This window comes from Gadus morhua, chromosome 8, assembly GCF_902167405.1.
Source record: "Gadus morhua chromosome 8, gadMor3.0, whole genome shotgun sequence".
Lineage (NCBI taxonomy): Eukaryota > Metazoa > Chordata > Actinopteri > Gadiformes > Gadidae > Gadus > Gadus morhua.
Genome location: NC_044055.1, coordinates 13,665,788 through 13,688,504, shown reverse-complemented (window position 1 = coordinate 13,688,504; position 22,717 = coordinate 13,665,788). Strand labels below are relative to the sequence as shown.

At 44.3% G+C, this 22,717-nt stretch overlaps 3 protein-coding genes across 7 annotated transcripts; all 3 read right to left on the bottom strand.

The window, feature by feature from the left end:
* Positions 1 to 59: 59 nt before the first annotated feature.
* On the bottom strand, positions 60 to 5,876 carry casp8 (caspase 8, apoptosis-related cysteine peptidase). Of its 4 annotated transcripts, none has more exons than XM_030363651.1 (12): positions 5,733 to 5,876; positions 5,002 to 5,135; positions 4,631 to 4,797; positions 4,383 to 4,491; positions 4,059 to 4,188; positions 3,874 to 3,944; positions 3,724 to 3,775; positions 3,182 to 3,255; positions 2,974 to 3,082; positions 2,487 to 2,614; positions 1,621 to 2,015; positions 60 to 729 (listed from the first exon to the last, which is right to left on the bottom strand). In XM_030363651.1, exons 1-12 carry the CDS (start codon positions 5,836 to 5,838, stop codon positions 567 to 569), a joined length of 1,638 nt encoding a protein of 545 aa, XP_030219511.1. In that variant the 5' UTR covers positions 5,839 to 5,876; the 3' UTR covers positions 60 to 566. The 4 variants fall into 4 exon arrangements, with proteins under 4 accessions (XP_030219511.1, XP_030219512.1, XP_030219513.1 ...); XM_030363652.1 differs by having other exon boundaries at positions 3,874 to 3,941; XM_030363653.1 differs by lacking the exon at positions 5,733 to 5,876 and adding an exon at positions 5,369 to 5,631.
* Positions 5,877 to 6,464: 588 nt separating this feature from the next.
* catip (ciliogenesis associated TTC17 interacting protein) lies at positions 6,465 to 15,851 on the bottom strand. Of its 2 annotated transcripts, XM_030363649.1 has the most exons (13): positions 15,172 to 15,709; positions 15,037 to 15,065; positions 14,623 to 14,728; positions 13,804 to 14,365; positions 13,578 to 13,651; positions 12,111 to 12,296; positions 11,449 to 11,504; positions 9,792 to 9,878; positions 9,333 to 9,500; positions 7,469 to 7,593; positions 7,230 to 7,306; positions 6,963 to 7,051; positions 6,465 to 6,802 (listed from the first exon to the last, which is right to left on the bottom strand). In XM_030363649.1, exons 1-13 carry the CDS (start codon positions 15,518 to 15,520, stop codon positions 6,629 to 6,631), a joined length of 2,082 nt encoding a protein of 693 aa, XP_030219509.1. In that variant the 5' UTR covers positions 15,521 to 15,709; the 3' UTR covers positions 6,465 to 6,628. The 2 variants fall into 2 exon arrangements, with proteins under 2 accessions (XP_030219509.1, XP_030219510.1); XM_030363650.1 differs by lacking the exons at positions 14,623 to 14,728; positions 15,037 to 15,065 and having other exon boundaries at positions 15,172 to 15,851.
* A 3,567-nt stretch (positions 15,852 to 19,418) lies between these two features.
* On the bottom strand, positions 19,419 to 22,382 carry LOC115548806 (caspase-8). Its single transcript, XM_030363658.1, has 6 exons — positions 21,996 to 22,382; positions 21,437 to 21,813; positions 21,308 to 21,339; positions 20,789 to 20,897; positions 19,989 to 20,538; positions 19,419 to 19,844 (listed from the first exon to the last, which is right to left on the bottom strand). Exons 2-6 carry the CDS (start codon positions 21,777 to 21,779, stop codon positions 19,685 to 19,687), a joined length of 1,194 nt encoding a protein of 397 aa, XP_030219518.1. The 5' UTR covers positions 21,780 to 21,813; positions 21,996 to 22,382; the 3' UTR covers positions 19,419 to 19,684.
* Positions 22,383 to 22,717: the final 335 nt, after the last annotated feature.

The following is a 22,717-nucleotide window of genomic DNA, read 5'->3' as shown; positions in this document are numbered from 1 at the left end:
CATTGTATATCTATAGATATAGATATATAATGTCCTCTCCTAAACAAACACATTACACAAAAGGTGTACATATTTAATCCACGGTTATAGTGACAAAGAATAGTTTACATTTAGTTATTCAGCATTTCATCATTTTAAGTAAACATTACAATCCAAAGGTCAAATACATTCTTAGATATCCTTATCCATCCCCCTCTCTGTAAATCAAATGTTGGCACTCATTAACTAAATAGATCTTTAACAACATATAAATGACACTTTTTGATCGATAGATCCATCTATAGATATAGAAATATAAATAAAATACATTCTTAAAGTAAAAATACTTTAAGAATGAATTTGAGAGAACATTCCAAATCAAGAGATGAACAAGAATGATGTTTCGGTTGTATGTGCTGAATCCTCCCAGTGCTTCTTGTGGTTATCCATGGGGGTTCAACCTTACTGCATATGTCTTATAGACTCTAACAAACGGAAGGCTTTGTGTTTGTGTGGCACACTCTGCATTTGGCGTCATGTTTAAAAAACAAGTCCCAGTGGGTCCGGAAAATCTGACCGTCGGTCGTTTAGTTCTTGAGCATCTCCATCTCCGTCTCCGTCTCCATCTCCGTGAGGACCAGCTTCTTGGTCAGGGTGTACTTGGGCTGGGGCATCTGTTTGTGACGGAGATAGTCTCCTTTGCTGACCTCCCGGTTGACTCGCGTGAGCGTAGTGAGGAGGTCGTCTTTGCTGCACAGAAGATTAAAAAGAAGAATCAAGAAAATCAGTTGGATCAGGAGCCAGAGGAAGAGCCGATCAAAAGGGTTACTTTGGTCTTCGCGTGGAACTACTTTAGCTTCTACCCATCGAGGTCATTTAACCATTCCATCAATTTGCTCGTTTGCTCATCAAGTTGTCTTCGTAATCACAATTATACCCCCTCCACTATTTGGGGAAATTTAATTATTGAGAAATGACCAGCTTGCTTAGCTGATACGATTGTCTGATTCATTCTTATTCAACCATGTCAAGAGAGAAGAGAGAGGGGAGAGGGTTTGGATGCTGTTCTTTAAAGGGCTCATGTCATGCCACCAGGTGTGGCTGTGATTAGCTGGTACAAGCCATTTTGCTAAGGGAAGGAATGATTTTCATAGTGACATCACAAGTGGGTGTGTCCACCCAGATATATGAAGGATGGAGGAGCAACGTTTGCTACAGTCCAATGGGTAGGCTGGTAGACTGACCTATCCAGCGTAGATCTAGGTGGACACGCACACTTGTGATATCACTATGAAAATCATTCTTTCCCTGTGCCAAACGGCTTGTACCAGCTAATCACACCCATACCTGGTGGCATGACTTGAGCCCTTTAAAAGAGCCTCCAAACCCTCTCCCCTCCCCCCTCTCTCTCCTCCACCACCTCTCCCCCTCCAAACCCTCTCCCCTCCCCCCTCTTTCTCCTCCACCACCTTTCCCCCTCCACCCTCTCCCCTCCCCCCTCTCTCTCCTCCACCACCTCTCCCCCTCCACCCTCTCCCCTCCCCCCTCTCTCTCCTCCACTACCTCTCCCCCTCCACCCTCTCCCCTCTCTCTCCTCCACCACCTCTCCCCCTCCACCACCTCCCCGCCTCCATCTCTCACCGCTTGGCCGACACCAGCAACTGCTTGCACAGCTCCTGGATGTAGATGGACCCCGTGGAAATGTTCCGGAACGAGATGCACTCCTCCACTGTCGCCATGCCCATCAGGAAGTCCGCCTCCTCGGCCACCAGCTCCGCCGGCAGGGCCCCCGCGTCCACCTCCAGGCTCATGCTCGTCCTGCGGGCCTCCTCATCCTGGGGCCTGGGCGGACACGGCAGCGCCCCCTTCTGGTAGGTACTACCCTGGCAGGCCTGTATGAAGAACAGCTTGGGCTTTCCGGCCAGCGTGGGGGCCCCCGCACTGGTGAAGGGCATCCGCAGATCCCTCAGGGAAACTTTCTTCCCGTCCGTCCCGAACACGCACTCATTCTCCCCGTGGGACAGCACGCACACCACCTGGCCCGGGGCAGAGGAAGACGGGGCTGGATGGTCCGATGGTCAGGGTGTTGGGACCCCCAGGTGAAAGGTATGGGGCCCCAACCCTATAAACATGTGTAGTATACCCTGTGGTCCTCCCGTGGCCGTCCACAAACCTCTGTCTGCTCATGAATGCATCTAGACATGTCCCTTAAGTGGCTTTAGATAAAAATACAAATAATAAATAATAGAGTTCAGGTGAAACTATGCTAGAAGCTTAAGAGCCTTAAGAACCCAAAACCACTTTTATCCAAAGCAACATACTGATATCAAATACAAGTCAGTAACAAGCTTATCTAGCACAAAGAATTTGACAAAGCATCTCTCCATTATCTGCACATTCAAACCACCCGTCCCCAGATGTTCTCCGCGGTGGGATGAGTCTGGAAACGGGGCTTCACCGGGACGCCGACGGGTTAGGCTGCAGATTGAAAAAGTGTTGATGCTCACCAGGACATCCGCCTTATAAAAACTCTTTTTCCCGAGGTCTTCCAGCACCCTGCGTATGGCGTCTGCAGTAAGGTCGCTGTGCACGACAACCTGGAAGCCCAGCTTCCCAAACACCTGTCGCAGGGACTCTGAAGGGGGGGCCGGGGAAGAGGGGAGGGGGGCAGTAATGCAGAGAGCAGCAGGTGAGAGCAGATACACCTGTGGCCCTTGGTAAGAGTCTCCATGAGAACCTTTGGGGCGGATCACACAGTACAGTGTCACAACAGACATTGGGCGCTTCACAAATCGCCTCGGCAAGGCCTTGTCAGGAGCCGCTCGGAGCCCATGCATGCTGCGGTCAGGCCTTTAAAAAACTGTTCTAACAGTAGGAATGGACCTGGTTGATACGCTGCGCTCCTACGATGGCTCGACTTTTCAAATCAATGATGTTCCCTACACAGCACATGCAAGCGCCCACATTAAAAGGTAATCTCACGAAGAGGCTTACCCTCGTCCACTCGGGTCCCTCGTCGGTTTCGCAAATCACCTCCGGTGAAGTGCTCGTTGTTGATGACCAGACAGGTCCCCCGAGGGTTATTCCTCAATGTGTAGAAGTCCTGCGTAGAATAGCAAGATTAATTATACCAACATTTACTACATTTAGAAACTGTCGTGCCGAGACCCTGAGAACTAAGCTGGCATGTTGCCGTGGTTACCGGGTGCAGAACAGAGGTCGCTGCTACAATGAGGTCGGAGTCGGAGACGAGACTCTGCGCTGCGCCGGGTTCGCCTGGTGACCCAAAGAGATCCCCAGAAGGTTAAACCGACGCTCGCACAAGTACCTGTTCTTTCGTGATCTATTTTAAGGCCCAATCCCATTTCTACCCCTTACCCCTCCCCCTTGTTTTGAAGGGGTAAGGGGTAGAAATGGGATTGGGCCTAACTGTCGGTCGTGGACCCAGATCCGATCAGGCGGATCGGATCGCAAAAATGTTGCATTCAAAGAACAATTGTGTTGAGACCCATTGAGAGCAAGGGTTATCAACACCAGAGCTTCTCGTATTTGTGGGTGTACGGCAAAAACAATAATACCACCAACATTCAACGTGAGGGTAGCTGCGAGCAGCCATACATCCGTGTACGCAGATTAGTGTAGCTAGAGCCTAAAATATGTGCTGTCAATTGTGATGGGGCTTTGTTAAGCCCCTCAACACAAGGGTGTGTTTTCTAAGGAGTGTGTGTGGACGAAGCCACTCACTGTAGCGTGTCATACAAGGCACAGAGGGACTGACGGCTGGAGGTGCCTCTCTCTGTGAACGCAAACACAGAAACACTGTCAATGAGTAGGCTCAGGATCTCTCCTTACACCATATTGATCGGTGAGGGGTATACACATGCACACACATACCGGGTTTCCCATGCTGAAAGAAGGGCTATCCTGGGGACCAATGCTTGGCGTTTGCGATGCATATCCACCTGCTGAGACAAAACACATTAGTTGTTCAGCTCATTCTGCTGTAAACAAACATTGTGGCAACAAACATTGTTGACGGGCAGTGTGTGTGTGAGTGAGCATGTGAGTGTATTGTGCACCGTTGATGTATTTCTGCACTGTATTGACGAGCTGTGAATCACACTCCTTTAGTATTTCCTGAAGCTTGTCCAGCCGTTGTCTAGACAGCAGGCCGCTGTCCTCCATGAGAGAAAACACATCCAGCGCCGTCTGGGAAAAGAACAGAAGACCACCAACCTTCATTCCCTGTTTGTATACTCACTCTCTCTCCCATGCACACTATTTCTCTCTCTCACACACACACACACACACACACACACACACACACACACACACACACACACACACACACACACACACACACACACACACACACACACACACACACACACACACACACTTACAGTGCAAAGCTCAATTTGCCCCCGGCCCACTCCATTGTCGCCGAGTAGGTACTTCATTTTCTTTAAATTCTTCTCAATTACATCCTCGTATAGGTTGTACAGCATCTCCCTGACACACAGAAGCAGGTTAGAAGGGGATGTTAGTGAGGGGGGAGAAAAACTATTCTGGGGAAGAAAGAGCCAGACGTTTTATTGTTACAACTACACCAAAAAAAATTCAATGATCCTTTGTAATCGATTGTTCACACCTGTAATCTGTTACAATTGGAATTGAGTCGGTCTGAGTTACATCCCCCTGCAATCGACTGAGCAGGTCTTCTCTTTTGATGATACGGAGCAGTTGATAGAGAAAGCAGCTGTTGCTGAGGAGATCTTTCTCATCCAGCTGCTTGAACAGGTCCTTCCCATCTTTTACCTAAATGGAACAAGTAAAGTTAATCATACATCCACATAATTTAGCCAAACAGAATGGCCTTGCTAGACTAAACATTGTATCCGATTCGATTTGAGAAAGTCGAACTTTAGAAAAGCGTCACACAGCTGAACATTGATGAAAATAACATTAGACGTGGGCTTGCGCGTTTAGCTATGAGAATAATGGAAAGAAAGAAATACTTGCCTTCTTAAGACCTTTCTTACTGAGTACATCCCGGCACAGGAAGCAAAGGGCAGCCACTTCAGACGAATCGAGATCATCGTCGATGCTGGCGAGTATAGTCAAGTCCATCAAGGAAACCAGAAAAACGAAATCCTCTATCAAAGATGGGGGGTGAGAGCGAAGAAAAAGTATGATAAACCTCATGTGACAAATGAGAAAAAGAATGACAAACCTCAGCATATCTACAACGTTACAACCTAGGTGATGCCTTCGGCGTTTCGTTCAGTTATAATGTAATGTTACATGTTGTTAGACCAGCTGATATATCATGGCACGAATACCATCTAATGTCCAAACAGTCTAATAAAAAACACATTTTATGACCCACCTGATAACAACGACCAAGCTACAATGTACTCCCGAATAAAATCTTGTTGCGTTCTCTTATATGAATTTAACAAGATTATGGCCGTTCTCTTATGGGCGGCAGTAGCTCAGGAGGTAGAGCAGGTTGGCTGCTAACCTGAAGGAAGGTTGGTTCAATCCCCGGCTCCTCCTAGCTGAGTGTCGAGGTGTCCCTGAGCAAGGCACCTAACCCTAACTGCTCCCGACGAGCTGGCTGTCGCCTTGCATGGCTGACTCCTCCGCCGTCTGTTTGAATGTGTGTATGAATGGGTGATTGTGTGGCAATATTGTGAAGCGCCTTGTGACCCTGGTCTGTGAAAGGCGCTGTACAAATAAATCGTACTTACTTATGCTTATATTTGTTGACATGAACCAACTTCTTATCAACTTTCTTTCCGCAAGTACTTTCCATTGGTGACGTACGTTTACGTCATCCGCGTAAGTATCGCTCATTGGTCGAATCCAGACTTGCGACACTCAGGTTTTTGTTGGTACTTCCCATGGTACTTCCCAATGTAGGCCAACAGACAAACAAGATAAAATATGGAATCAAAATAACTTGCATCTTAAGAATAATAATGAAATATTTACACACAAATAGGTATCTGTCTATAATGAGTTATAAACATAGAGGTTATGAATGATTGACAGAAAGGATTTCACAAACCACAAACCATCTGACGAGCGAATTCAAAACTTTCAACTATTACTGTAAAACAACTACAGCGCCAAGCAAATTCTCAAAAAGAAATTAAGGATGCTATTTAAAAAAAAAAAATCAGCCAGCAGGTGTCGCAGCTCCGGGTGATGTCGAAGGTATCGTATCAGGCTTGGTCCGCCTTGAATTCACCCCATACAATAACCATAAAATGTATAGGTGACTTCCTCTAGTATTTTCCAATGTAGGAAAACTTGATTACAATATAAACTCGGAAATCATAATATGTAACGTCTGCAAATAAATAAACATATTATCACACAAATAAATACTTCCAAAAGTGTATACCAAGTTATAAACATAGAGGTTATGAATGATTGACACAAAGGCATTTACACAACTAAACCATCGGACGAGCGAGTTCAAAACATTCAACTTTATTAAAACACAACTACAGTGCACAGGAAATCCAAAATATATAAGGGATGCTAAAATTATTATTTTTTATACTACGGGATTGACAAGACACTACCAAGTCTAGCACCCAGATTCTGTATATTTCCTCAGGAGTGAATGAGGTCTAAATTATGATTTGGTTTCTGGACTACACTGTGAGCCGAAAGGGAGGAAGTACTCTTTCGCAAAATGTACGACGTTGTCCGGTTTCCGTATCAACAGGAACTGCAGAAAGTCAGCCAGCAGGTGTCGCAGCTCCGGATGCTGTCGAAGGTATGAGGCGTGGTCCGCCATGAGTTCCTCCTATTCACACACACACACACACACACACACACACACACACACACACACACACACACACACACACACACACACACACACGCTCAAACACAGGCTATAGGCAGGTTATAAGACTAGTATACAATTTGAAACATATCTTTGAGAAGATGCTTTGTTGTGTGACCTTTCTGTCAAGGAACATGGAATGCATCTCCATGTCCTCCTCCCAGACCAGAGGTGTCTTCCCAAAGGATGGCTTGTCATTCTCTGCATCTGACACACAAACACACACAGACACACACACGCACACGCACACGCACACACACACACACACACACACACACACACACACACACACACACACACACACACACACACACACATACAGTGATTGTCTTATTCTACTTCCGAATAAGCCTTTTTAATTCTACTCCTCTGTGTGTGTGGTCACCCTTTTCAAGCTGTGGGGGGAGTTGCAGAAGCCTCATGGTAACAGGTGACCCCACCTGCTCCCTGCTGGCCAGGTGCCTGGTGGGAAATACATCCAACAAGCAGAGGTCAACACCGCCCTTTACACCCAATGTTCACATCAGCAACACACACTGACACATATAAGCAGAAACTAACATCTCACTATTCCAGTGTGTGTGTGTGTGTGTGTGTGTGTGTGTGTGTGTGTGTGTTTTCTACCCATCGGCCAGGAAGAAGCAGCGCCAGAGAGCGGGGACCTCCCCGGGAGCCTCGACCGCCCGCTCCACACCAAACACCTCCAATGTCTCTGGCCCCACCGCCAGATGCTTCAGCCCTAGTGACCTCTGGCCAGAGAGAGAGAGAGAGAGAGAGAGAGAGAGAGAGAGAGAGAGAGAGAGAGAGAGAGAGAGAGAGAGAGAGAGAGAGAGAGAGAGAGAGAGAGAGAGAGAGAGAGAGAGAGAGAGAGAGAGAGAGAGAGAGAGAGAGAGAGAGAGAGAGAGAGAGAGAGAGAGAGAGAGAGAGAGAGAGAGAGAGAGAGAGAGAGAGAGAGAGAGAGAGAGAGAGGGAGAGAGAGAGAGGGGAGACAGAGAGAGAGAGAGAGAGAGAGAGAGAGAGAGAGTGTGATGGAAAATCGACATGTTACGGTTTTCTTTATGAATTTAGGGTTTGTATACTATTCCGTGTATGATCCCATCTTGCCACCGTGTTATTCTGCAGGGTCGTCTAAAATGTAAATCTTAGTGTTTCATGTGATGTACTCTGGTTTCACATTCAGTTTCCGTGTTGTCTGTAGTTTGGTTTGGGCCTTTTTTCCTTGACCCCCTGGGGAGTGCGGAGAAGCAAAAGGTGATAAGGACCAGCCTCAACCTCTTAAGGAACTACAATCAATAGATTAACATCTGGTTAACAAAGGCTTTTGGTTTATTGGGGGCCCACTGCCCTCAAGGATCCGATCTAAGTGCATAAAAACTCCTGATTTACCGAGCGTACATTTAGAGTATGAAGTAAGACACAGGGTGAACTTCCATCTGAGGCCTCAGATTATTGTGGTGCATGCCTGTTATGTTGTTTGTTGATGCATGTTGTGATGTATCTTGGTTCCTTTTATTACAAATATATATGACCACCAATTGTCTAAGTATTGTGTGCTTTTTGCATCTAAATATCTCATCTGACTTAGACGCAAACTCTGATAGAGAAATTGCCCCGACAAGAGAGTACAGAATATTATTCATTTATTTTTTGTGTGGGATTATGTGGGATATTATATTATAATATAGCACATTTTACTTTTTATGTATTGAGTATTTAATATTCTAATATCTGATATGTATATATATTTTGTATCTAACCTATTATGCTTTGACCTCTTTATTGCTCACCTGCTTTGGCAATGCAAATATATTATTTGCTCATGCAAATAAAGCTTTTTTAAATTTGTATTTGAATTTGAATCCCCCTCCTCCCACTCTCGTTCGCTCCAATGTTTATAATTATAATGATCATAATTTGAATGGTCAATGTCTGCCACAACTAACGACACCCAACCAGAGAATGTTGACCGAGACACACAAGTCAGACCGAAACATACATTTAAAATGTTCACCTCCATAAAACAGCCAACAACAAGTGTTGGACACCTGATGTTGCCGACGTGATGGTACATGCAGACACACATCGTTTGTTGATTCCTGTATTCAGTATTCAGCTCTAATTTACCGCTCAGAAGGCCCTATCGTATGGAAGCAAAATGGCATTTTTGTGAGGCCACTGCTGGGGCTTGTACTTTGGATTGGTTTGTCGGGAGAGCATCACCTTAAAATTTTCATAGCCTCATGGTTTCATTATTCTGTTTGCATATATCGTCTATACTTAATGAATTAATGTTTCACGTAGCTAATACAGCGCCGTAATTGTTTAAATAAAATCTAAATCGCGGAAAAGACGTGAGTTTTGGGCCTTAAAAATTCATGAATAATCTATTATAATTTGTTCAAGTGTAATATGCAACCCTAATAGGTTAACCAATTCAGACCTTAGAGTGCTCATTTTTCATTTTGCCGAAACTGTGACCTCTACTCACGAAGGTGGTTTGTCTGAGCTGTGGTCCCTGGTGGAGGGAGGGGAGGGTCAGGGTCTCTGGCACAGCCCTCCTCAGTGCCATCACACGCATCAGCAGCATGCTGGAGCCCTCGCTCAGCAGCCCTCTTACAGCAGACAGGCAGTAGCTGTCGCTCTGCCGCGTCACCTCCTGCAAACACACACACACCCTTATAGAGCAGACAGACTACCCGCCCCTCTGGTGGTCGCCTCCTGAACGTACACACACACACACACACACACACACACACACACACACACCCTTATAGAGCAGACAGACTAGCTGCCGCTCTAGTGTTCGCCTCCTGAACGTACACACACACACACACACACACACACACACACACACACACACACACACACACACACACACACACACACACACACACACACACACACACACACACACATAAAGCAGCCAGGCAACCAGTAGCAACCTCACCTCCCCTGCAGTGGTGATCCTGTCCACCATCATCCTGTCGTCGCGCTGCACCATGTGACACCTCCTCTCCATCTTGTGGTCGGGCAGCTGTGTGGGGGGGGCGGGGCATAGAGTTCTCATATTAAAAGGTGGAACGCCAACTGGGTTCTCAAGGATAGCTGGGTGTGGGATTCAAATGGACACTGTGTAGACAGATGCATGTAGAAACACACGTATTCAAATCGTAATCTTATCAAGATCGTAAGATTCATCCACCCGCAAACATACAAAACTGAACACCATCAATAAGGGTGATGCAGAGGATCTCGTAATCAAGCTTGTGGACACACTCATCATCCAAGGAAGACAAACAGAGTTCATTGAGGTTCTACAGGACAGGGACGTCCTACAAACGTATCTCAAGTAAGAGAGTGAAATAGGAAGGACAACTAGACCTTGAGGGGGCTCAGAACCGGCATAAAGGTGCCTTGCAAAAGTGTTCAACCCCCCTATTAATATATAACTATTTTCAATATGTGATATTTATATATTTTTAAATAATACTTCTAATGAATTACTAGAAAGTATAGTTACATGGGTTTTACACCACAAGATATGTTTCAAGAAAATTCTAAATGGAATTGCTGTCCTTTGAAAGCCCTGCTGCTGCAGTTGGTACTGGTATGGCTTGAATCTCCTGGTTACTTAAATTAATGTTATTTGCTAATAAAACTTACATTTCTGTATCTGAGTTAGTGAACATTGATAATATCATATTTGAAATCGTGATTTTGAAAAGGTTCAACATAAAATATATTAGAATTTCAAAGGGAATCAATTCAAAATGGATCCAATTGTGTGTTCATATTTCCATATACATAGTTTAATGGCTTTTAAAGTTCACATTTGCTTCCATAGCAGTCCACCATATCTTCAAACAATGAAATCGACCTTACAGCCACTGTCAAATCTGTCCCTCCCTCCAATATGTGCTCCCGGGGAAGAAGCAACTGTAAGCGATAATGATCTCTGTTTAAAAACAAGTTCAGTAACTGCTATAAGGAAATGTGCATGAGTCATATTTCCTGAATGTGGTACAAGTATGGCCACACACACACACACAGGCCTATACGGCATAAGATCAAGAGAGAAACCATTACTTTTTTTTTTAAATAATGGGGGAAAATCCTAAAGCATCCATCTTGGAGTGACAGATCAGTATGCTTAGAATGTCCCCGTAATAGTAGGATAATAGTAGGATCATTAGTAATAGAATTAGAAGTATAGTTGTAGTAGGCTAGTATAAGTAATAGTAGTAAGCTAGAAATAGTAGTAGTAGGCTAGTAAGTAATAATAGAAGCATAGTAGAGGTAGACTCTTTGAAGTGATAGTAGTAAGCTAGTGTTAGTAGCAGGAAAGTAGGCTAGTAATAGTAGTAAATAGTAGTAGGCTTATAGTAGTACTAGGCTAGTAGAATTAGTAGCACCAATATAGTATAGGCTAGTAATAGTGAAAGTAGAAGTATAGTAGGCTAGCAGTAGTAATTGTAGAAAAGTAGTTGTAATTGTAGTAGAATAGTAGGCTAGTAGTAGTAGGCTAGTAGTATTAATAGTATAATAGTAGTAGTAGTTGTAGTAGTAGTAGGCCTAGTCTACGACCAGTCGTCGTTTTGTCTCACCTGGACATATTCATGGAGGTCCTCTTCCAGCGTCTCCATGGCAGCAGAGATGTAGGCTGAAACAGAAACATTGATAAGGAGAGTCAAAGACTTGTTCAATCAGGTCCCAGTGCAATACACAAATAAATACCTGGCCATTTACCACTGGGTTCGTACAATAGGGCTTTGAGCCGGCATCATTCAGTTCCCGCCATGCTATTTTTATTTTGCATGACAATCCAATGGCCATGTGTAGGCCTATTTGTCATTCTTGGTTGTCTCTGACCACTAAAGTCAGATAGATGAGATGCTCATGCTATAAATAATAATAATAATAATAATACATTTAATTTAGAGGCGCCTTTCAAGACACCCAAGGTCACCTTACAGAGCATATATTCATCATACATTTTTAAAAAACAAAACAAGACATTGTGTAAAAATAAATAAACATAAGCAATAAGAAATAAATAAAACAAAAACAAGACCAAACAAAACAAAAAAACAATCAAAACAGTGATCAGTTAGACGTTGTGTGCGAGTTTGAACAGGTGAGTTTTGAGTTGTGACTTGAAGGTTGTAATGGTGTCTGATTGTTTTATGTGTGTATATATTTCCCCATGTGTTTTTGTAGCCCACCTGTTACCTAAAGTTGAATAGCCCGGCCCCTAAACTTTCCCCACCTGTCACTCTTGTTCCGCAAGGGGTGCCGTCGATGGTTCCTCTGCTTACGGCGCGCAACAGTAAACAGGGCTGCGGGCCTCGGCTGGCAAAGTCCACCGTTAGGCTGAACTCGCCTAGGTCTCTGCCTCCCTCTGACACCGTCACCAGCGAGTCGGAAAACAGACATTTCTGCAGCTCGGATGGCTCTGCAACACACACACACACACGCACGCGCACGCACGCGCACACGCACACGCACACACGCATACGCAAGCACGCATAGACACATGCGCGCTCACACACATTGAGGATTATGATTACGATTACGATCAACCGAAAAAAAAATTGGGGGAGAATAACAAAAAACTAACCGATAACGCAAGAATCAGACCATGGACGACCATGATTTAAGCAGAATAGGATTTTCACGAACACTGATCTAAAAGAGAGACTGGTAGGCCTACTGGCCGCTCCATCACAAAACACATTTTACATTGAACGATAGATAGGGCTATTAAAGTAGACTATTTGCAACTTACCAATGCTTGTAATGAATTGTATCGCCTCTTCTGTCGTTTCAATGTGGGGGGTTTCAACTTCAGATTCGATAGGCGCCTCGTCTTCATTTGGGACTTGCATGATTTACTCGATATTCAGTTATGCTAAAAGTGTATAAAACGAACGCCAACAGGCCGACTTGGACCTTGAGTGACGATCATCCTCGGACTTTTCATTATCGTTATTATAGGTCGACCGGTAGATATGGTTTGACTACAACACGCTTCAAATATCTGACCCAATGAAAGACACAACAACGCATCGAAATTACGTTGCCCGGCAACGATGTTGAAGTACCGTAACTATTATTTATATGCGCATTCAAACAAAACCATGTGCGCTGATTGATGGATTTTAATTAAGTTTCACATCTAAAAACCTACACACAAAAACCCGAAACAAAAAACAAACAGGATGAAACATTTATTCGTAAAAATATTGTAGGTCTATTCTACATTTTGTTTTCATAAAGACAGGAAGGGATCATGTATGTTTCTTATGCATGATCACTTATTTGATCTGCATACAGAGAATTTGCCGTAATGTTCAAGTTGAGCAGTAGCACCGTTACAGCAATGTTGTTGTGGCATTGTTTACTTCTACACTACTTCAAACAAACAGTTCACAGTAGAAAGTAAGGCGTACAAAAGAGTAAAAAAAATTGGCTACTTTTCATACAGCGAGGTAACCTCATGAAAGGAAAATCTTAAAAACGTATCGAATGTGTATGTATTGTCTGATTGAATAAAGAACGTACAGAACAAAAGAGAAGGCAACTACTGTGTACTGCGATATCGACTATCGTGTACACGCTGAAGAGCAGCAGCAGATTGCCCCTGGCGTTTGGTTTCCTCAGCTGGAACACGGCGAGAACACAAGTCTGCGACGCAGGGTCACTTTTTGGGCTTCAGGCATCTGTGTCTTCACACCACACATTCCAGGGATTTCTTTCTGGCTAACGTCATCGTTTACGCGGTAAAGGATCTGCATGATATCTTCACCCCTGAAACAAAACACAAGCAACTATAAATATTGGAATTAGTCTCAGTTAAAGGCTGCTGTATGGGTACTTCATTCATCTTCAGGGCAGATATTTGGTCCTGTGTCTATGTTAGTACACTTTGTTGCACTTTTGATATTGACAAAGGGAAGTACCTGCGGCATCCCGCCTTGAGCTGCTTACACAGAGACTGGATGAACCAGCTGCCGTTTACTGTGTGTCTGTATGCTTGGTACTTCTCAACCGTGGCCATGGCAACCAGGAAATCAGCCTCCGCCGGGATGAAGACCAGCTGGGGGGTGTCCTGCTCTTGCATCTCAAAAGTTAGGTCATCTGCCACATATCCTGGCTGGAGACTATGCCCCTGGCAGGCCTGGATGAAGAACACCTTGGGCTTCCCACGCAGAGCCGAGCAGTGCTCTCCATTGAAAGCCGAGGTGATGTCGCTGATGGGCCGTTTCTTGCCGTCGACGCCCAAGACCACCTTCTCTGCACCGTGACTCAGGACGCAGCAGACGAAGGCGTCGCCGTGCTGCGGGAGCCCCCTCAGTGGGGTGAACCTGCCGCCGGACCACTCCTCCAGCTTGCACTTCTGCAGCGCCGCCAGGTCCTCCGGGTCCGCCAGCAGCTTCGTGACCTGGGCCATGTCACTCGCCGTTTGGTCCTTACACATCAGCACCTGGAAGCCAAGCCAGCTGAACACGTCGGCCAGGCTTTCTGTGGGAAAATTGAAGAAAGGCAAGGGATAGAGCGGTCCTTTGAAGACAAGGCAGTGGTGTGTCTAAATGCAGGAGGGATGGTCTGAGAGTGGCACCAGACCATAACACCCATCCTTTGCAAAGTGATGAGGAGGAATAGATTAAAACTGAACTGAGAGTGAAGTCTAAGTTTTAGAATCCTGGGCCCTCCATGGACACAGCCCTGCACCAAGGAAACAAGGAGCTGAGGTAGCTCTCCTCTTGTCAAAAACCTACCAGCGTCCTTCTCTGTTCCACTTCTATTAGTTTTGTCATGGAAGTTCTCGTTGTTAATGATCACACAGAGACCGGTGGGTTTGCTGGTTATCGGATATTTGTCTTCCTGCAAGCAGAGAAGAGATGCAGATACATTTAATGCTATACTATTTTAGACTGTGTTTTATAGAGTATATGTATTTAAAGAATTTTAAAAATAGAACAAATGTTTGACCCATGCAACCTGAACCACAGAATCTTACAGATTCTCTATTTAATCGGATATAGTGAATCAGTGGGTGTGCTATGTGTTTTCAATTTCCTTGTTGACTGACATGTTGCAACTGGATTGACAACATTCTGATTGGACAACATTCTGATTCTATTAATGACTCTGTGCAGTGAGTTTTGTTGAACAACACGATAAATCGTTACCGTCTTTTGGCTTTTGGTCTCTGGTGCATCTGTGTAAATGAGAGTTCAAGAGAGTTGAACATATAGCCTAAACACACTTTCAGTTAAGATCGAACATAGAAATTAACAGAGAGGACGTAAAGCACTTTTTATTACCTTTACTCAAACTCCTCTCAGCGGAGCGTTTTAAACTGCTCGATGAGGCGGTAGATCCACTGTCTCCCCATTCCACGTCTTTAAGCCTGGGATACGTTTCTAGGACGATCTCATCCTGTAGAACACCAATGAACTCTGATTGTCTTTGGACTCCTTTGTTGTTGAGCGTGTCCACGAGCTTGATAACGAGATCCTCTGCGTCCCCCTTACTGATGGAGTTCAGTTTTGTGTATTCGCGGCCGGTTATCAGTTTTTTCTCTATCACTTTGTCGAGTATGAATTGGGGATCTGCGGATAGAATTTCTTGAATGATTGTCTTGTTCCGTAGAATGGCGTTATTGTGTGCCATTCTTGAAGCTCAGGGAGAGAAAATGAAACTTAAAGAGAGCGGAGAGGTTACGTTGTTATGCTACTCCTCTTAAATGCTCCTCCTCTTAAATGCCCCTGCTTCCCTTCTATCTAATATAGTCAAGAAAAATGATCCAGCTCCTTCAATTAATGACATACACAATCACAATGATTTACATTCAACCAAATTATATTGCAGAACTATGTTTTGTTTTTTTCGAGGTCATGTCCCGGGAGAAGGGACATGACCTCGAACAGTAGAGTAAATGGGCATAAAACAGCTGGTAGTTTCAAGTTTCCCATTTTTGGTGAGAGGGAGATGGAAATGTGTGCCTTAAACATTAAACAGAACAAATAGGTGCATTAAATACACACATGCACAAGGTATTCATGTTATTTATGTTAAATCAATATATGGGCTACTAAAACTCAGCAATCTATTGTGTTGGTAACTTCACTCAAATCTATCTATTTAGACAAATACGATAAAATATGAATATAATATGTGCAACCTTTGTGGCTGTTCAAGACACACTGAAGGCATGATGCCACCATAGGTTTGAAGAGAACTACATACAATATGCACACTGAAGGCATGATGCCACCATAGGTTTGCAGAGAACTATTTACAATATGCACACTTAAGGCATGATGATACCAATTTCCCACTTTATCCTCATCGCTCTGGCTTTGGGAAAACTTAAAAAAGTGAGAAATGCATCCAGATATATTAATTATTGTCAACATTTTCAAACAGTATTTAAGATTAACCACACTAAAAACAATAAAAAGGTGTCCAAAATTCCATTCAGTGATTGTGTTAACAAACATATACTAAAAAGCCTTGTGTCAACAACAATCTAGCAATACTATTATGTCATACTAGCCCCGCTGTTCCTGTGTAACAGGACCTGTGTTGTATATACTCCCTCTAAGTAACTAACGATTATCCTAAAAATAAAAGTCATAATATTGTAATATCCTACAGTTGAAAGGTGATCCCACGTGTTCTCGTTTCGAGAGTTAGCAGATTAACGCATCCGTAGGCTGCACAAAAGACTGGCATCTTCACTTGTCAGCAATTTCCTGTAGAATTCATAATGTAACACAAACAAACCCGATTGGAAATCATGTGCAACTTCAGTTTAATCATGTTCAACTTAAATTACATTGAAAATAGCAATTCTGCCTCTCCCATCGATGGAAAATTACTGGGTAGCTAGTAGCCTAACCGTGATACACAACTAAGCTGCACGATTAAGTCGTTTTTCGAAGAGAAAAGCTGCAATTTAAACATGTTCAAGCATCCAGATTTATAACCACGTTAATAACGTTTGTAAGAAACCAAACTGTAAATCCGTCAAGGTTTCAGCGAGATAAGAGTATTAGCGTTTGTGCAGATCACTGACTTACGTCCGCTACAACGGATTCCACCAGAAAGCTTTACTGTGGTAAGATGGCGGCCTATGGGGACGTTCTAGACGCCGCCGTAGGGCATCTAGTTAATATATCTATCTATGGCCGAACACATTTGGTACTCACACCGGCGCTCGGCATAGGCGACCGCATAGGGCGGCAAATGCGTCTGAAAACCATCACCGTAGTATGCAGGACAATGCAACAAAGCCCGCCCCCCCCCCCCCCCCCCCCTGAACCCTCGCCTGACTGACTACTCGCCTGTCGCCGAGTCCTTCTTGCCTGCCTGCCTGACTGACTCCCTGTTGCCGAACCCTCGCCTGCCTGACTTCCGCTTGCTTCGCCACAGCTCGGCATCGACCCCATGTCCCAATAAACCCTGTTTTCTTTGACCCCGTCTCTGCCTCCCTGTGTCCAGCGCTTGGGTGCCCTCACCCCGCTCCTTAACAGAAAACGCGTGATACCGAGTTGCGTTATTGTAGCAGTTGGCTTTTATTTTTTATTAAAACTTATAGAGCATCCATCTTTGAGTGGCATTGATCTAGTTCAGCATGCTTAGTAGTAGTCAGGGGCTTAGCCACGTGGGGGCCAGGAGGGGGGGGGGGGGGGCATGCCCCCCCCGGTCAGAGGTTGGCCACCCCGCTGGCCCCCCCAGTATAAAAAAATAAAGAAAGCTGAAATATATGCACTATTAGTCTGATATAACTTTGACTTATCATTCTTATTCAAAGTGTTATAATCCAACGTTATGAATAAATATTGCATCTAAAATCCCCCGCCTTACAATCAAGTATTCCCCCCCCCCCCCCCCCCCCCCTGACAATCAAATGCCACCCCAAATATAAGATTGGCCCGAGCTGGCTACGCCCCTGGTAGTAGTATAGTAGTAGGCTATGTATAGTAGTAGGCAGCTGGTAAGTAATAGAAGTAGAAGTATAGTAGTAGCCGAGTAATTGTAGTATGTAGCCTAACAATATAAGTAAAAGTATAGTATAGGCTAGTATAAGTTATAGTAGTAGGCTACTAATAATAGTAGTAGGCTAGTAAGTAATAGTAGCATAAGTATATCTCCTTATGCTACTATTACTATAGTAATTGTTGTTTAGAAGATTTTCTGTTTCCCTCCTCACCTCACAGCCCGAGCCCAGCCCCTTTATTTGCCCACATTTTCCCCAAATAGCCCATGTCCATCAGTTAATCACTCTGCCCTGCCACAGACTATTTAAACCAGACCTGTGACCACACCCCTTTCCTTTGTTCAGAGACACTGAACCCCCTGAGAGCGGTGGGCCTTTGAACTCCTTGTGTGCTTATATTGAGAAATGTGAGTTGGTTTTGTGGTCATTGAATTTCGTTTTGTAAGCGTATAAGGCTTGTTGAAAGACATATTGTTGAACTGAATTGAAGCAATGCATTGTGGAGCTGATTGTTGAACATTTTGTTTGCTTATAGAAACCACACACCTTAGCCACACGCACATCCTAGCTACCAACCACAAACACACACATCCTAGCTAACTACCTACGTCCACATCCTACCAAATTACCTGCCCATCATACCTTAGCTAAACACACTATCATCCTACCTACATGCACATTCCTACACACATCCATACAGTCCTGCTCGCTCCTTTGGAAAATAAAACTTATAAACTTGAACTCTGACTGGACAACCCTGTGTTCTCACCAACACCCCCAATGGACTCAAGCCAGCACTTGGACATTCCTAAAACCTCCCTTTCAGTAGGAGTAGGCTAGTAGACGTAATAGTAGCCGAGTATTAGTAGTAGTAGTAATAGGCTAATATAAATAGTAGTAGTAGTATAGCATAGGCTAGCTATAGTCATAGAAAGTAATGGGTTCGACAGCAGCCTCGTCTTCATTTGGGACGACGCCTATATGCCGACCTGGACTTCCCTTGAGTGACTATCTTCCTCAAACTTTTTATTATCGCTAACGTCTATAGGCCAACCGCTAGATCTGGTTTTACTACAACACGCTCCAAATATCTGAGCCAGTTCTAACGGCCCTGAGCGGTCTTGCTTCCCTGTTTCGGCTGGCCCGTTCTCCTTCCAGGGAGGCTGATTGCCTGGCCCCTCCCCCCTCATTGAGGGACTGAACTCACCTACCGAAGCCTTCATAAGATGGGAGGAGTCCAACATGGCCGCTCTCATCCACCTAAAAGGCTGGTGCCTGCCTGGCACCCAACTGGGTTTTGTTTGGGGTTTAAGTTCTCTTCCTTAAGCCTTTGTTGAGAACAGTGACTTTAGCTTAAAATGTTTCATATCACTCACTCTACACTACTGATTTATTGTTTTACAGTTGTAGAACTTTTAGTAATTAGATAAATGTAACTGACATTTAACTGTCCCCTTCTTGGTTGTGCTCTTAAACAGGCTGGGCACAACACGCTGAAGGATAAAACAACGCTGCAAAACTATGATTTCTATGCGCAGTAAAACAAAACCATTTGCGTGTTTTTTGTTATATAGCAATTTTTATTGTTTTACGTTTCTTATATAAGAAAATCACTATCAACGAACAGTTCACACCGTAAAAACCAAGGAAAGTAAGGCTTATAAAAGAGTATAAAAATTAAATTGTGTACTTTAAAAAAAACGTCCTCCTAAAAGGAAAAACACATGTTGTGTGTCGGTAATGTATTTTGTGATTGAATAAAGGATGGAAAGAACAAAGGAAACTGTTAGAAATGTGTGTTGTGGTCTATGTAACAGCCTTGCTTTGTTTTCTCAGCTGGAACACGGCGAGAACACAAGTTTGCGGGTCAGGGTCACATTTCCAAATTCAGGCATCCGCTTCCATACCTTCTCCGTATCTTTTGTTTTACCAAAATCTTTCTTGCTTACGTCAGCGTTTACGTGGACAAGAATCTCCAAGATATCTTCACCCCTGAAACAAAACACAAGCAAATATAACTGTTTAAAGTCCTGGTTAAAGGTTGCTGAATGGGTACTTCAGGGCAGATCTTATATCTTGTATCTATGTTACTACACTTTGTTATTGTTGCTCTATCAATATCACAAGCTGAAATACCTGTTGCATCCCTTGCGAAGTTGCTCACACAGAGACTGGATGAAAATGCCGCCGCTTATATGGTGTCTAAGTGCTTGGTGCTTTCCAACCGTGGCCTTGGAAACCAGGAAATCAGCCTCTATCGGGTGATAGTCTTCCTTCATCTGCCTCTGAAAAATAATGTCATCCACAGCCAATCCTTTCTGGAGACTATGCCCCTGGCAGGCCTGGATGAAGAACACCTTGGGCTTCCCAAGCAGAGCCGGGCAGTGTTCTCCGTTGAAAGCCGAGGTGATGTCGCTGATGGCCACCAGCTTGTGGTCGACGCCCAAGACCATGTTCTCTTCGCCGTGACTCAGGATGCAGCAGACGAAGGCGTCGCCGTGCTGCGGGAGCCCCCTCAGTGGGGTGAACCTGACGTCGGACCACTCCTCCAGCTTGCACTCCTGCAGCCCCGGCAAGTTCTTCAGGTCCGCTAGCAGCTTCGTGACCTGGGCCATGTCGCTCGCAGTTTGGTCCTTACACATCAGCACCTGGAAGCCAAGCCAGCTGAACACTTTGGCCAGGCTTTCTGTAGGTAAATAGAAGAAAGGCAGAGCCGTCCTTTGAAGAAAAGGCAGTGGTGTGTCTAAATGCAGGAGGGATGGCCTGAGAGTGGCACCAGACCATAACACCCATCCTTTGCAAAGTGATGAGGAGAAATAAATTAATACTGAACTGAGAGTGAAGTCTAAGTTTTAGAATCCTAGATCCTCCATGGACACAGCCCTGCACCAAGGAAACAAGGAGCTGAGGTAGCTCTCCTCTTGTCTAACACCTACCAGCGTCCCTCTCTGTTCCACTTCTCTTGTCCTCTGGGTCACCGAAGATCTCATTGTTAATGATCACGCAGAGACCGGTGGGTTTGCTGGTTAACGGATATTTGTCTTCCTGCAAGCAGAGCAGAGATGTAGATACATTGTTTACATTAGATCCGCCCAGCAGCCGTAACAACTGGATGTGCACGTCATGGGTGTTTTTTTTTTTGCATACTTTATGAATCTCACTTTTTTATACTAAACTGTCTTACACAGTGTTTCACGGAGTATAAGTAGCCTATTTAAAGAATTTTAGCAACTAGAAATTATGTTTGACACATGCAACCTGAAACACAGAATCTCACTGTATTTGATTAGGCCTATTTAATCAAATAAAGTGAAACAGTGCGATGTGTTTTCACTTTACCAAACGTAAATCAGTGTTGACTGACATCTTGCAACAGAATTGACAACATTCTGATTTGGTATTCTATTCATGATTCTTTGCAGTGAGGTTAGTTGAACAACACAATAAAACGTTACCGTCTTTTGGCTTTTGTGACTCTCTGGAGCATCTGTGGAAATGAGTTAAAAATAGTTTAATATTTAGCCTAAAAACACTTAGTTTAGAGCGAAGATAGAAATAAACAGAGGACCCTAACCTTTTTTTACCTTCACTTAAACTCCTCTCAGAGGAGCGTTTCAAACTGCTCGATGAGACGGCGGAAGACCCACTGACTCCCCATTCCACGTGTTTAAGCTTAGGATACGTTTCGAGAACGATCTCGTCCTGTAGAACCTCAATGAACTCTGATTCTCTTCCTTTGTCGATGAGCATGTCCACGAGCTGGATTACGAGATCTTCTGCGTTCCCCTTATTGATGGTTTTTAGTTTTTTGTAATCCCGGTCGGTTATCAGCGTTTTCTCTCTCACTTTGTTAAGTATGAATTGGGCATCTGCGGATAGAATATCTTGAATGATTGTCTTGTTGCGTACAATGGCGTTGTGTGCCATTCTTGAAGCTCAGGAAGAGACTGAGATAATGGAACTGGAAGAGATCGGAGAGGATACATTGTTAAGATCCTCGTCTTCATGAATAAGATAAGATAAGTCACAAAACTGATCTAGCTGCTTCACTGGGAGCTTTTCAACCCACATATCAAATGCCATCAAAATGATTTAAATTATACCACATTCATTTGCAGGACCATATGTTGCGTATTCGGCTACCTTAATCTTGGATCCAGCAGTCGTAGGTAGCCTACTATGTTATGCGCAGCAGGTGTGTTCAGCTTTCAGAATAAGACTTTTTGTTGAAGTGCTAGGATGGTCCTCCTACCAGATTCTCGTACTAATAATGAAGGGAAAATCAAATTGAGCGGTAGTAGGCCTACTTTAGGCGGGCGAAGCCAGAAAATCCCCGTCCCCGGCGACCGGATTGGTCGAAACAAATCTGATGCGAAAGAAAGTGAAACCATATTAGACATTCTCTGGTGAAACGTAGCCTGACTCCGCCCGCCTAAATACGAATCTAATCTAGTATGTATCTAAAGTGAGACTATATCACCATCTTCCGTTCACCTGCAGTAAATACGTGCTGACATAACGAACTTACGGAGCCCCTTAAATTCAGGCCGACTATTACTGGTCCTCCACAGGAAAAATGCATGAATACACGGACGTAATTTGGGGGGGGGGACACAGGGGACATGTCCCCTGCGCTTTTTCAAAAGGCCGTTCTTGTCCCCTGCAGTTTTCACCGTCCGGAAACCATGTTACGCTATGGTAAACAGAGACTCGTCAGGCACTAGGACCAAGCGGAAACGGCCGCTCGAGCTGAAGCCAGTTTGCTTTCGTTTAGACCTGCCCACAAGCTCCTCCATTGGCTCTGCATTCCTTGTGTGATTGGCCGTCCCCGCTGTCACTCCATCAGGTTATAAACAGCACCAGTA

Coding starts and splice junctions, on each gene's coding strand:
- casp8 (XM_030363651.1), bottom strand. CDS start 5,838: ATGAGCGATACTTACGCGGATGACGTAAACGTACGTCACCAATGGAAA. Junction 3,945..4,058: donor AGTGCAGAAATACATCAACG/GTGCACAATACA, acceptor GTTTTGTCTCAG/CAGGTGGATATGCATCGCAA. Junction 3,776..3,873: donor CTTTCAGCATGGGAAACCCG/GTATGTGTGTGC, acceptor TTGCGTTCACAG/AGAGAGGCACCTCCAGCCGT.
- catip (XM_030363649.1), bottom strand. CDS start 15,520: ATGGCACACAATAACGCCATTCTACGGAACAAGACAATCATTCAAGAA. Junction 14,729..15,036: donor AGACCAAAAGCCAAAAGACG/GTAACGATTTAT, acceptor CTCTGCTTGCAG/GAAGACAAATATCCGATAAC. Junction 7,594..9,332: donor AGCTCAGACAAACCACCTTC/GTGAGTAGAGGT, acceptor CTCTCTGGCCAG/AGGTCACTAGGGCTGAAGCA.
- LOC115548806 (XM_030363658.1), bottom strand. CDS start 21,779: ATGGCACACAACGCCATTGTACGCAACAAGACAATCATTCAAGATATT. Junction 21,340..21,436: donor TGAGAGGAGTTTAAGTGAAG/GTAAAAAAAGGT, acceptor TCATTTCCACAG/ATGCTCCAGAGAGTCACAAA. Junction 19,845..19,988: donor CTTCGCAAGGGATGCAACAG/GTATTTCAGCTT, acceptor GTTTTGTTTCAG/GGGTGAAGATATCTTGGAGA.